Raw genomic sequence first — 13,669 nt, forward strand, 5'->3', positions numbered from 1 at the left:
GGTTCAACTTTGCTCCTAATAGTTGCAGATCCGGGCTTAAAGCTGCCTTTATCTTGTTTACCTGTAATATGTCCAAGAGCCGGCATCCCCCCAGGGATGAACTGTTAATGCAGAGCTGCGACAGTGCTTCTCCTTGTGTGACTCCTCCGCCTCCTTTATCCTCCGTCTGTGCCTCCTCGTCTTTGTTCCTTCTCCTTTTATGGCGTCTTTCCCTTTGCAACTGTCTCCTCAGCATGCTGAATGGAGGGAGCAGCAGTGCCTGACTTTCAGCTTGAAGTTTATTAGACAGAATACAAATAAGTACATGGCAAACAGCTGTGTTTTGTGTGTGTGTGTGTGTGTGTGTGTGTGTGCAGCACCTTATTAATGAACTATCTGCGCTGCTGAATATTCAGCTCCCACACTCAGACTGTCCCCCTGCTGAGTGAGAATCCGGAGATTTGTCTGTTTTTCATCAACTTCTGCTCATTCAGTAATGCAGCGCACCTGACCGATTGATCAAGCTTTTTTTTTTCTTCTGCTAGTGTGTGTGTCTTCCTTCCTGCCCTGTCTCTGACCACTATTAATGCACTCGTCCAGTGCACTGGATTAGATTGCTGCCGATTCTGACCTTATTAAATGGCTCGGGGTTCGGCTTTGACGTGATTGATCGATAATAAATCGTGTCTCGTTTTGTAAACCCTAGAATAACATAATTAACGTTTGCAATGTTGCCGTATTATTCATCTCCACTTTTTTCCGCTTGCAGCCAGGAGTCTTTTTAATGATTAGTGTCTTGTCATGGTTTATTTATTCAGTTTGGTGATTAAGTGCTATTTACATACATTTATATTAACCACGCAAACAACACATGATGCAGCCAGTCTTGGAATGTGGCCTAAATAAAGATAAATAGGTGTGCAACCCTGAAAATCCAGTTTAATAAGGGAACATTGTCACCAAAGATGAATTATTTTGTCAGGAGCGCTGTGCCTGGGTGCCTTCGCTTTGACTGATCTTGCGGTGTTGTTTTTATTAGAATCACAAAAGTGCGGATTCTCACCTGTGAATATGAATATGAATATACACCATCTATTTTACACCGTCAGAATGCAGGATTATGGCAACTTAGCCAGCCACAAATTCATTTAAAGTTTGTAAATTGATTCATTTAAAAACTGCAGGTAAAGTTTCTTGCAAAGTAGTTTAAACAGCGATGTGATTTTACATCCTGAGCTTGACACTGTCATCTGTCAGCTTGATTGAAAAATTTAAAAGTAGAGTCTAAAATGGTAGTTATTAGAAATGTTCTGTTCTTCATCCCCACAGTATGTGTTTTTGTCTTTGTTGCTGTTATTCACAGGGAATCCCACTGGTTGTACCATTTGTCTTTAATCATTTCTACAACTTCAAAAGACTCACCAGCAGCGCTCACACTGCGCCGATATCACCAAGTTTGAATGCTAAAGTGCTGCATGACATGAAAGCAGTTGTGGGCTACGCTTATTTATGCAGCCACAAAAGCAGAAATGCAACTGTGTGTTTCCACCAGAGGGGCAGCTCAGCCAAAGAGGGTAAATGGGGCTGTTGCTGAGGCAACTTTACCCCAGCCTTGTGCACGTCCTTCCTCCACACTGTTTAAGATAGTCGTCCAAATTGAAGCTTACTCAGGTGGCATCATTCGAGGCAGTTTATTTGACTTTGCACAGCTTTTGGAGCTCCAAAAGACTTTAAACAACATCCAATCAAATCAAATCTGTGTATATAGCTCTTAAAAAACACTAGAGTTGACCAAAGTTCTGTACAAGAAGGAGCAAAACAATGATGTGCAGACAGACTTCATAAAAATAAAAAAAACAATACCCATCCATCCATATCTACCATCTATACCGCTTAATCCTCATTAGGGTCGTGGGGGAGCTGGAGTCTATCCCAGCTGACTTAGGGTGAAGGCAGGGGACACCCTGGACATGTCACCAGTCTATCACATGGCTACATATAGAGACAAACAATCACACTTACATTCACACCTACGGGCAATTTTAGAATAATCAGTTAAACTCAGCATGTTTTTGGACTGTGGAAGGAAGCCGGAATACCTGCAGAAAACCGACACATGCACAGGGAGAACATGCAAACTCCATGCAGGAAGATCCCAGGAAGGCCGGGACGCAAACCGGACATCTTCTAGCTGCAAGGCAAAAGTGCTAACCACCAAGCCACTGTGCAGTCCATTAAACAACAATACAAAATATAAATAGGTAGACAATATAAAATTTGTAAATCCCAATAGTGAAACTAAATAAAATACTAAAACGTGCAAAGAAGGATATAAACTTGTAAAGTTAACTTCTAAATAGAACTAAATCTAAATTATTACAGCCATTAATAGCTGCTAAAAGACATGCAAACGGACTTCAGGTTTTTCTTGAAAATATCAATGAAGGAGGAACATTTGACTGAAAGAGGGAAACTGTGTCATAGTTTGAAGCTGCTACGGCACAGGCTCAATCTGCCCTAATTCATAAGCATTAGTGCTCCCTGACACCTGAATGTAGACTTGTTTATGTGTGTTGGTTTTGAGTAAAAGTGGTGAAATTATCCGTTTTCCATTGCAGAGTTTCCGTTATCGAGATGATACATGAACCGTATGTGAGATTTTTGTGAGTTACTCAAACTGTAAAAGACAGAAGTATGAGTTTGAAACATGGAAAAGTGAGGAGGATTGTTTCAGCAGCACCTGAGGAAGTGCTGTGTATTTATATCCTCATGTGACCTTAAACACAGAGATCCAAATCAATTCAACACGGTGAAGTTTATAGATGTGAATCTGGAAACAGAAGAAAGGAGAGCTGGCAGTGAATCAGGACTTGTATTGACCAAAACCCTGAGTTTCGGTGTTGGAGTCAGTGAGTGGAGAGCAGAGCGGGACCTGATCAGTCTGTTGCAGCGATCTGATGGAGAGCAGAGTACAACGCTCTCTAGATAGATGGCCTGCAGATGTTACAGATAATGAGGTGAAAGAAGAGATGGAGAGAAGTCGCAGATGAAAGACACAAGCCTGCAGAGATGAGGCGATAACTGTGAGCTGGTTTCGTTGCAGAAAATGCTCTGCTGTTGTCACCTTTCCGTGTGGGACAGATTCTCTGCGGTGTTCACCTATCCCTCCCACTCATCATTAAACCTATGAATAGCTGTCGTCTGCTCCGTTTAATAGAGTGTGGAGTTTTCCCTGGACTCCCATATATGCATTATTAATTATCTGTTTCAGGGCCGAGAGACGGGGAGGGAAAGGGAGCAGTGGGTATCTGGGTTGGAGCTTGCAACCAGATCTGCGCTGTTATGCAAACAATGTTTGTTGTTATATTAAGATACGAGGAGAGTTGTATTTTAGTGGGAATCTGTATGCATTCTCCAGTTTCTTCTCCTTCGCATCTGCAGATTTGATTGCAGCGTTTATGAGTTCGTGTTTGAAGCCTTCGGCAGCTACAGACACTTTCCTGCTGTGGTTTCTCTTCCTCTAACAAGTGCATTTAATCGCTCCTCTCCTGACAAGAGTTACCCAGATATTTTCTCCTTCCTTTGAAGCACAACTGCTTCTGAAAAGCGTTGGCTAATTCCCACTGCTTAGTCATTGACAATCTGTGCCAAGATGAGATCTCTTCCAATCAATCGGCCTCCACCCTCCCTCCTCTCCACAACCTGTCAGACCCGCCTTTGCTTAACAAGGCAGGGGAATGATGGGATCTGCCATCTGTGTAAATTGCTCCATAATCTCATCTGACTGGCTGTTTCTGATGAAGCAGACAGAACGTGGCCCCCTTTTTACTCTCTCTGTTTTTCCAGACATTATTGGCTCACCTGTCAGACGGCACTACTGGCTTCGATCGCACAAAAGACATATTAGGGGAGAAAGTGGCAGGTTGAACCATGATGATTATCATCTCCATCTATACCGGATTGTTATCATTAGTGTACAGACATGGCTTGCATTTAGACGAGGAGTTATAAATGGGCCACATGTGGCTGGAGCTTATTTAGTTTGCCATTGAATTTAGTCCAACAGCTTGTTTTTCATCTGTAGCTCATCTCCTCAGTGCAAAGACAAATACCACATCTTCAGCTGAAGGCCGAACTCTTCTAGCATTTTCGTCACAAATGAGAAAAAGGTCGTTTCTCTCCAAATTTCTGTTCCTCACATCTTTCTCCTCAATGACTTTCAATAGCGTGTTTGCGATCTTACGACCCATTCCCCAAACCACTCAGCCACTTTTAACTGTCTGCACTGTGCTGTCAGTCAGCGCTGACAAGGGTGCGTTTTGTGTCGTCCTTTATATCCGAGGAATGCTTTGTCGGCATTCTCTCACAAAGATGCGCTTGTTTTCCGAACGCTGCTTCTGCCGAGGAGAAAAAAATGTCATGTCCAGGCTTTACAGGATGCATGACCTTTATGTGGATTGTTTGTGCTGAATTAAACTCCGAGGCCAACAGCGGCAGCAGCAGCAGCATCTTTCCCAGAGGATGGAGATCCTCCCTCGCCCTTTCCAGACGTCACGGCTAGAAAACTGGCTCATGACCTTAACGGCACAAAACCCCCTCCTGCCCGTAATTTCCTCACCTTTCTCGCTCCTCCCTTCTAGTAAAAGCACAACTACCGTGAAAGTCATAACAATGAAAAACTCTTTGGCTTGTATTTATGGAGCCTCGCAAAGCAGCAGTGCCAGGTCCCAGGGCAGGAAGTATCACGTCACCGTGAAACTTCTTATTTATTGGGATCTGCAATGTAGCCAGACGTTTTATTTTCACCACGTCACCTCTCTGGCTCATTTGAAACAGCGGTGCAGCCTTTCTGTGACTTATATTGAAATGTGACTTTGATGCATTATTCAGCATCATTTCCAGCATTTCCTATCAGATATGCCACATGTTAGGATAAATCTGGAGGACTTAAACAAGAAGAGATGACACACCATGTAACTCCCGTCAGAGCATTTTTTTTTTCTTTTTTGATGTGGCATCCAGAACTCAAGGCTCTTCTTCAGGACTCTGATAAATATGGAGTCATCTTCCTAAACACCCGCAATCCATATTACAGACATGTTATATTGTCTATCTGTTCTAACTTGCCGTATATGTAGTAGCTAAAGGACAGACCAAAAAGAAACTAGCATCATCTTCCTGTAGACAATATAGCCTGACCAATATATCGGCATATATATTGTCCAATATGCGCCAGTATGAAAACTTTTTTTTTTTTTTTGTAAACAGAACATAAGGAAAAAGATGCTTGGGGTAGTTCAGGGTAGCTTTTTAGCCATTGCATAGTTTGTCCAGCAGGTAGCTCCAACTCCATTGTTCACAGTAGTCTCAGCACTGTCTGCAGCACATGTAGCAGAGTATACAGTGGTGCAGAGTCAAGCCATGTACTCTTGATACATACTTTTGGAAATCCATCGTTGGAAAGTTAATAAACAATGATCATATCCCTTTTAAATCTAATTCTAGCAATATACAATATATTTTTGTATGTCTCTTTGCTTTGGTGTTTGTCGTTCATTCAGTGATTCTTAGGGTTGTGTCATCAACTAGTCTAATGTTAATAGGAATTTTCCCCCCTGAATGTCAATCTTACATAAGTCTTGTCTTGCATTAGCAGTTAATCTTGTTTTTCTGTCTTGTAAAAGGTTTCTGTGTTAAAACTTTCTTTTAAGAACTGTAGTCTTTTAATTTGTTCTGTTGCATGGTACATATTCTTGAATGAAATTTAGTTTAAAAATGAAGCATCAGTTACCATTTGGCGACCTGTGGCAACTGAACAAACTGTGAACACAACACTGATAGGCTGGCATGTTGCACACGTGTCCTTTTTTTGCACATCCAGCAGATTCAAAGCAGCATTTGCACTCATTTGTTGTCGTGTTTATGGCCATTTGACAAACATAAATCCATCGGTCAGTCTTCTTCTTCGTCGTTTTAGCTGCTAATATTCAGAGAAGGTCACAATAGCTGCATACTTGTAGCTATTCTGACAGATTGTGATTTGATTTTGATTTTGTTGATCTAGTTTTTGAAAGTCACACTTCAGTGCTGTATTTCGATTTGAAATCAATTCATTATTAAGCCCTAGACCAGGGGGTAAATAGAAACTTTAACCCCAGGACCCCTAGTATTCAGTCTGTCTGGCCATTTTTTCATCATTCTTCATCTTCCTCAGACCTGGCTCTTCCTTGTCTCCCTCTTCCTCCCTCCCTCGCCTCCCCCACCTCTGTTCTCTCCCCCAGCTGTACTGTGGAGGGCAGATCCGTGAATGAGACCTTTCTTTGCGCGTCAATGTCGCACTTGTGTGTCAAAGTGAGTGGGGAAAAATGCCTCAGCGTTAGCAATTACCCCATTTCGGAAAGCCAGTATGTAGTTGGGTGTTGTATCTTTCACTGAGACAATGGATGAAACACTGCATACAGCATAGAAGTTGTGGCGTCTGAAGTTTTTATGTGCCACGGGCTGTGTGGTTTTGTACGTCTCCATTCCTGCCTGTCATTCTGAGCTTATTTGAAAGCTCTGAAGGCGTTTTGAGTATACCTTCACAATCACTTAATGAACATGCTCTCGTTTATCTGCTCTGTAGCTGCCAGCGGTGCTGAGAAGCTGCACAACAGATTCCTCTCGCAGCACGTTTCATATTCCTTGTCATCACTTAAATAACACTGGTAACGCTGGCTCTGCTCTGTTTAGTCGGGCCTGAATCTCCTTGTTCAGCCTGGCTTTCTTCCTGCTTCCTCTGATAATCCTCCGTCTCTGCTAAATGGATCTAAAGGCTGAATTAGAATAATAAGAAATACGGAAGTGCACGGTTTATCCAAATGTTCGTGAGTGCTGCAGTGGTGACATAACTGTCCCCCTGGAAACCTGCTACCACAAAACAGCAGCGTGCATCCAAGTCTGTGTGGAGGAACCGGCGAGAAACAGCACCAGCAGCAGACTAACTCAATTTTTATACAGCAGCAACCTAGATCTCCTCCCTGTCATCCTTCATTGATTTTGCAATCCAGCGGCATCCAAGCAGAACCCTACAAGCCATACACCTCAGTCTGCCGCTGATAGCCAATCTCTATTACCCACCTAGCTCAAGGCTTCGGTTCGAGGGGCTCAGCATCTCAGGGGAAGCTCAGAGAGGGAGAGAGCTCCAACTGGCGGATCGGAGCAATGATGGATTTATGAGCTGCTTGGAGAGAGGATCATCTCCTCTCCCCCGCTTTTATTATCCCATCAGATCTGACGTGATAGCAATAATACATGACGGCCTGTCACATTTTGCAGATCTGGCGGCAAATATGAATGATGATGTCAAATGCTTGCGTCTAATCAGCGTTAAATTGCTTCGGTAAATAGCTCCAACTACCAGCACTCTGTCTTCCTCCCGTCTCTCACTTTGAATGAAACTTGGAGTAATAGGCTTGTAGTTGTCACAATGTTTAAGACCTGTGTTGTCTTCACGGTTCATAATTAGCTTTTAATGCACAGAGACGGCTTGAGGGGAGGAAACTGACAGAAATGTGGAATGAAAGGAGGCCTGCTGTGTGGCCATAGTAATTCAGGCCTTTGTTCTGTAATTAAATGACCTCAGAGGGGAGCGCTAAGCTTAAGTTTGTGAGTGTGTGTGTGGCGTCCTCTGATATGGAGGTTTGTGCCAAGTGTGTTCAGCCTCGCAATGAATAGGGCGTCTGCTACAAAGCCTAAGAAGCCCTCGCCATGCCTGCTTCTCCTCCTAGTTGGTTGTTGGAAATTTGGCACAAAGCACCATGCCTTTAACAAGTGGTTTCAAGGGCCCCTTCACATAGTTCAGGACATTGTAGTTAGGGACATGGTAGCCCCCGGTGTTTTCTCACTTCCCAACATTTTTTTTCTAAATGGAGAGAATGGAAGCTGGAGCTGTACAAAATCTTACATTAGTGTGTTGATTCCATAGCAAAGCAAAGGGAAAGCTTACAAGAACTCCTTTATATTCTACTGTTTGGCCCTGAAGGTTTCAGCAGTTCAGAAGAGCACAGCTGTAAACACTCTTTCTCTCTTACCTCTAATAGTATCTTGCCATGTAGGTTAATTTGATTTTACATTGACTGGAGCATTTGTTTATGGTGCACACAGCATTTCAACCAATGCACTTTAAATACACAGCAGCAGCAGGCTCTCTGTTCAGACTCTGTATCCTACTGTCTCTGGATAATCCACAGACCTCGCTGTCAACAGTTTGCGCTGGGACTGTTTTTTCCGATGGAAAGTGGTGGAGAGAAAACTGTTGACAGTGAGGTCTGTCAGCAGAGAAACAGGGGCACTGGAAGGACTTGCCGTTGAATATTTCAAATGCTATTTGTCAAAGCTGTTAGTGCTGAAAACAAATTTCATTCTCCTCCAATGTATTGCGATGCTGGCTGGAATCCTGGGCACAAAAATAGAAAAGGGGAAAGAGTACAATATGCAAAATTGTTTGTTTAGTATTTATCTTGTTTTGAAAGCCCCTGAAATTTTAGTGAAATATCCATTATGATGAGTTTTACACATATAAATTAAAAGGAGCTCTAATGTGTTTGCATGTCGCACACATTTGACCGGATATAATGACTCACAAACCCTCCGTGACGTGAGGTTTTCTGAACAGCAGTTTTGAATATCAGTGCGGTGGCCCCGGCTGTCACCGTCTTGGCAGTGCCTAACTCCCGGCTAATCTGAAAATGAGCAAAGAGGTGGCACGTGAGTGGAGCTGAGGCGAGCCATGCAAATGTGTCTGGGCCCTACTGTCCTATGACGACCGCCATCTGTTCCTCACAGTAGTCACGCCCTTAATTATGTGAAAAAAAAGCCTTAATACAGAAGAACTCAGCTACAGTGACCAACACTGTCCTTTGTACCAGGCTGTAAACATGTTTATTTCTTATGTAAAGTTGGATATTTTAAACATGGAGGTTTATGGGGATTGCCTCGGATTTGGAGGCAGCCTCAAGTGGTCATTGGAGGAGCTGCAGCACTTCTGCATTTCTTATAAAATAGTTGCTTATTTTCACACACAGCAGACAAAATTCCTTATCAACATTCATGTGGAGTTGTGTTTCTGTCCACCTGATGAATGCAAGTCTGGTCCAGTCTCTTTTTAGCTCTGTTTTGGTCTCATTATTAGCTGCATTAGCTGTTAAATGCTCCACAATATTTACCAGCTTGTCACTAACTCTGTCTGCAGTTTGATGATGGACAGATAATGTACAGAGAGAGAACCTAAACTGTTAAGTCGAGGATTGTAAAACCAAAACAACAAGCTAAGAGGTGCTAAGACGCTCCTCAGAAATAAGAAGATCTGAGTGGCATTCTCATGTTATGCACAGCTACTTCAGCTAGTTCTTCAAGAAATATTGAGAGCAGCTTGTTACAAATGTGACCAGGAAGAACTGCACAGATTGAGGTGATGAACCTTGTATATCAATATGAGCAATCTAACTTTGGTAGAAAATAGTGTCTTCATGAAGGACCCCATCACTCATACTGAGAAAATGTGCTTTCAAGGTCTATAAAACCATAAAGTTCTTCAGACACCTGGTACTCTGTATCAGACCAAAGGCACGTAGTATTTATGACTTGCATTGTCATGGGTTGGACTGAAGCTCTATTTTTTGCCACTGTCTTTCACTGTTGTCCACATCACTGTACTCGCTCATAAAAAAATAATCCGAAAACGACACTTGAGCCCGGGCGGTAAAGTTCCAACATAGCAACTGTTATTGCTGTTGTTGTTGGCCGATGCGTGCCTTGGATGGACTCGTGAATGAATGTCTCCATTACAGTTGTTCTGCGCGCCGACAGCCTTCAGCCATTATGGCCACCTGGCACGTCTCCGCGCCATCAGTCCACGGCAGCAGTTGCGAGCGTGAGGAAGTGGCGTGGCTCCGTCCGTAACCAGATCCGGCTTTGATGAGCGGAACATTAACAGCTGCTCAGGAGGGTGTAAGCGAAGGGGCAGCGAGAGTGTGTGTGTGTTCACATTCACACAGATGAAGGAGGAGGGCGGTGGAAGCGCAGATGACATCTTAATTGGCCTTTGGTGCCAGATGCCAGCCTGTAAAGCCCGGCCAGGCAGGTCCAAGCTGTAACTGTGTCTCAGTTGCCAGGCACGGCTTTAGGCTGGGTTTTTAGGAGTCCACTGGCTCTGCTGAGAGCTCCCACGGGTATTAGGTGCTCCAGCGTTGTGCTGCCTCCCCTCCTCGCACACAACCGCCCCTCTTCTCTCTCCATCCTTCCTGCAGAGCACTCTGAGGCTTTGTCAACACCTGTCAATCTGAGGCGAATTCAGATAAAGAAAAGCCCGGGGGCGACAAAGGCCGGGCCTTCTTTGTGTCAATTCCATTCACAGTGAGGCACCGAGGTCTGGCTTTTCTGCAGCTTCAGGCAGTGTTTAGGTGGCAGTGCCCCCCACAAAACCTCCACCCTCCTCATTTAAAGTGCATTGATGTCCTGTAAACATCCAGTTAGCCGTCAAATAACTGTAGCTTTACCGTCTAACTGCCAACCCTTAACCTCCTGCTCTTCACCTTCTCCCCTCCCCTTATGTGATGCTTTTCTTCAAAGAAGCGGAAACATAGCCGATGAATCATTTCACACCATCTCCAATCTGTCTGCAGCACACAAAATCATACTCGGCCATATGAAAGTATATTTATTTGATCTAAAACGGGAACACGGTTGAATAAGGAGACCGAAAGTAAAGGTAGGGGACGGATATTAAAATTGAATCTGATTAGTGAACAAGAGAAGTGGTACCGGCAGCGTGAAATAGGCTGCACACAAAATGATTAACTAATATTCCTGTTTGACATTATTCTTGATCCTTGGTGTGAAGCAGGAAAAGAGTTTTAGCTATCTGCACTCTGACAGGGGCTGTGTTCAAATGAAATGAAAATCCATTTTTAATGAAGTTACAGTTTAGTCTCGCACCGAGTGGTGTTGCCTCTGACAAGGACCGGATGATATTTTAAGGTGTAAGTGGATCGCATTTAAAGTTAAGTCTAAATCCCAGCCATGTATGTCAAGTACAGTGATTAAGTGTTTGATCATAGTTATGAGACATGTTAAACATGTACCATTAAAAACACAAAGCTCCAGGGATGTGGCTGTAGGAAGTGGTGCTGTTTTTGCTCAGAAACTCAGTCTTCTGAAATGTTCTCATATTTTTGTCTGCCTGCAGTCTTAATACTTTAATAATCTGAACCTTTTACTGGACCTTTCAGTTTCTCTGCTGCACAGGGAGGTCGAAGGTTTGGTTTAGTTTGATTGCAGCCACAGCTGGTGCTGGTCAGTCGGTATAATCAGTAACCCACTGAAGGACATCTCCTGCTCATTTTCCCACACAGCTGCTGACTTTTTTTTTGTAAACAAACACATCGCCTGGTCATCCTGAACTGACCTCTTTTTAATCTCTTGTCATCCCTCCAGAACGAGCCATTGCCAGACACGAGGTACGAGAGATCGAGCAGCGACATACACAGGACGGCCAGAGGGATCGGGATTCAGCGGCTACAGTGTCCAACAGCGAAGATGACATGGTCATCATCTACAACCGCGTGCCCAAGACGGCCAGCACCTCCTTCACCAACATCGCCTACGACCTGTGTGGGAAGAACCACTACCACGTCCTGCACATCAACACCACCAAGAACAACCCAGTCATGTCCTTACAAGACCAGGTCTGATCAATTAGTCATATTCCCCCTTTCATTTTTAATGCAGATGCATGTTTTCTTGATATTCCTTTGTGTACGAAGCAGAGCATTTCAGCCATTGCGATCATTTTGTTTTTTCAGGTGCGGTTTGTAAAGAATGTCACTGAATGGAGGGAAATGAAGCCGGCTTTCTACCACGGGCACGTCTCCTTCCTGGACTTCACCAAGTAAAGAAATATACATTTAACATATGATGGCTGCACTGTAAAGACAAGTTGGTTCACCCTGCTGTGGCTTTGATCAGTTGACTCCCCCTTGTGGTCATTTGAAACTCTTCACTTTTCAAGTTGACTGTTGTTACATGAGCGTACAGGAAAGTAAAACTGCATAGAAAGTGAATTACTAAACTTTAAATCAGTTTTATTTGTCTCACTTTAAATTCAGTTTCAACTAGTTTGATTCAATTCCTGCTGAGTTCTCTGACTGTGATTCTCCTCAGGTTTGGTGTGAAGAGGAAGCCCATCTACATTAATGTGATCAGGGACCCCATTGAAAGGCTGGTCTCCTATTATTACTTTCTGCGTTTCGGGGACGACTACAGGCCCGGCTTGAGACGCAGGAAACAAGGAGACAAGAAGGTAAAAACCACAAATAATCACATTCTTTTATTTAAAGGTGCATTATGCAGGGATTGGTGCTTTTTTTAAAACACAAAATTCAAACTTGGGCCTTTCTCTTGTGGCTCAGCACCACCAGAAATGCATCCCCTCTACTCTTTACTGCAGCTGCCAGAACACACAACCTGGTGTAGCACCTGGCAGCAGCTCAAGACCATTGTACCTGAATACAAGCTGATTAAAGTGAATAACTTACAGATTTGTAGGCCAGTAACTTTGCAAACTAGAGTGCAGAATGTTCCTGCAAGCATGTGTATGCAAACATGCAGAACTATTATGCATATATACAAACATGCATGAGCTGCACAGTGGCTTGGTGGTTAGCACTGTCGCCTTGCAGCTAGAAGATCCCCGGTACCTATCCCGACCTGGGATCTGTCTGCATGGAGTTTGTTCTGCAGGTACTCCGGCTTCCTCCCACAGTCCAAAAACATGCTGAGGGTGATTCTAAACTGTCCATAGGTGTGTAAGTGTGAATGTGATTGCGCCTGTTTGTCTCTATGTGTAGCCCTGTGATAAACTGGTGACCTGTCCAGGATGTCTCCTGCCTTCACTCCGAGTCAGCTGGGATACACTCCAGCCCCCTACGGCCCTAATGAGGATTAAACGGTGTATAGATGATGGATGGATGGACAAACATACATGCTCAAATTTACAAAACTACCTCTAGGATTAAGTGTCTGACCATCAACTCACTCATAGTTAGGGCATGCTTCAGTAACTGATGTGGCTTGTGTTTTAGAAAAAGATTCACAGTTCAAATGATGGACCTCAAAAAAAGTTACTAGCATTGGTTGAGAGCAGAGTTAAGTGTGTGCGTAAACTGCTTATATATACACTGCTTATTCTTAGGTGTCTTGTGTAATCCTGTTGATGACCGTGCCTTTCCACTTTTCTCTGTCATATGTTGCATGTAGTACAGTGTTGGCATTCGATGTGTTTGTCCGGTCTTTGATGTTGTGAATATATGTCATTCTCTGGTGTCCTTTTGCTTTCTTCCCTTCTATTTTGCCTGTTATTGCAAGATTCTCTATACTATTCCTCCTCATCACATGTCCTAGGAATGAAATTTTTCTCAATTTGATGGCTGCAAGCATTGTTCTTTTCGCATTTGCTCTCATAAGCACCTCTTCATTGGCTACTCTTTTTACCCACGATATCTTTAGAATTATTCATAGGAACCACACTTCTGTTGCCTTGAGTCTCTTCTGCATATTGTTTGAAATTGTCCACGTTTCGCATCTATATAGCAAGATTGACCAGATGAAGCATCTGAAGATTCCTAGTTTTGTTGGCATACTGATGTGTGTA

At 43.4% G+C, this 13,669-nt stretch overlaps 1 protein-coding gene across 1 annotated transcript in view; it reads left to right on the top strand.

Moving 5' to 3' along the window:
- hs2st1a (heparan sulfate 2-O-sulfotransferase 1a) overlaps positions 1 to 13,669 on the top strand; it is a 29,859-nt gene that overhangs the window by 9,911 nt on the left and 6,279 nt on the right. Inside the window, exons 3-5 of the mRNA XM_023270578.3 lie at positions 11,455 to 11,705; positions 11,823 to 11,908; positions 12,181 to 12,319. Coding sequence (XP_023126346.1) covers positions 11,455 to 11,705; positions 11,823 to 11,908; positions 12,181 to 12,319 — 476 coding nt within the window. The remainder of the gene's footprint in view (positions 1 to 11,454; positions 11,706 to 11,822; positions 11,909 to 12,180; positions 12,320 to 13,669) is intronic.

Source organism: Amphiprion ocellaris, chromosome 10 (assembly GCF_022539595.1).
Source record: "Amphiprion ocellaris isolate individual 3 ecotype Okinawa chromosome 10, ASM2253959v1, whole genome shotgun sequence".
NCBI classification, from domain to species: Eukaryota; Metazoa; Chordata; class Actinopteri; family Pomacentridae; genus Amphiprion; species Amphiprion ocellaris.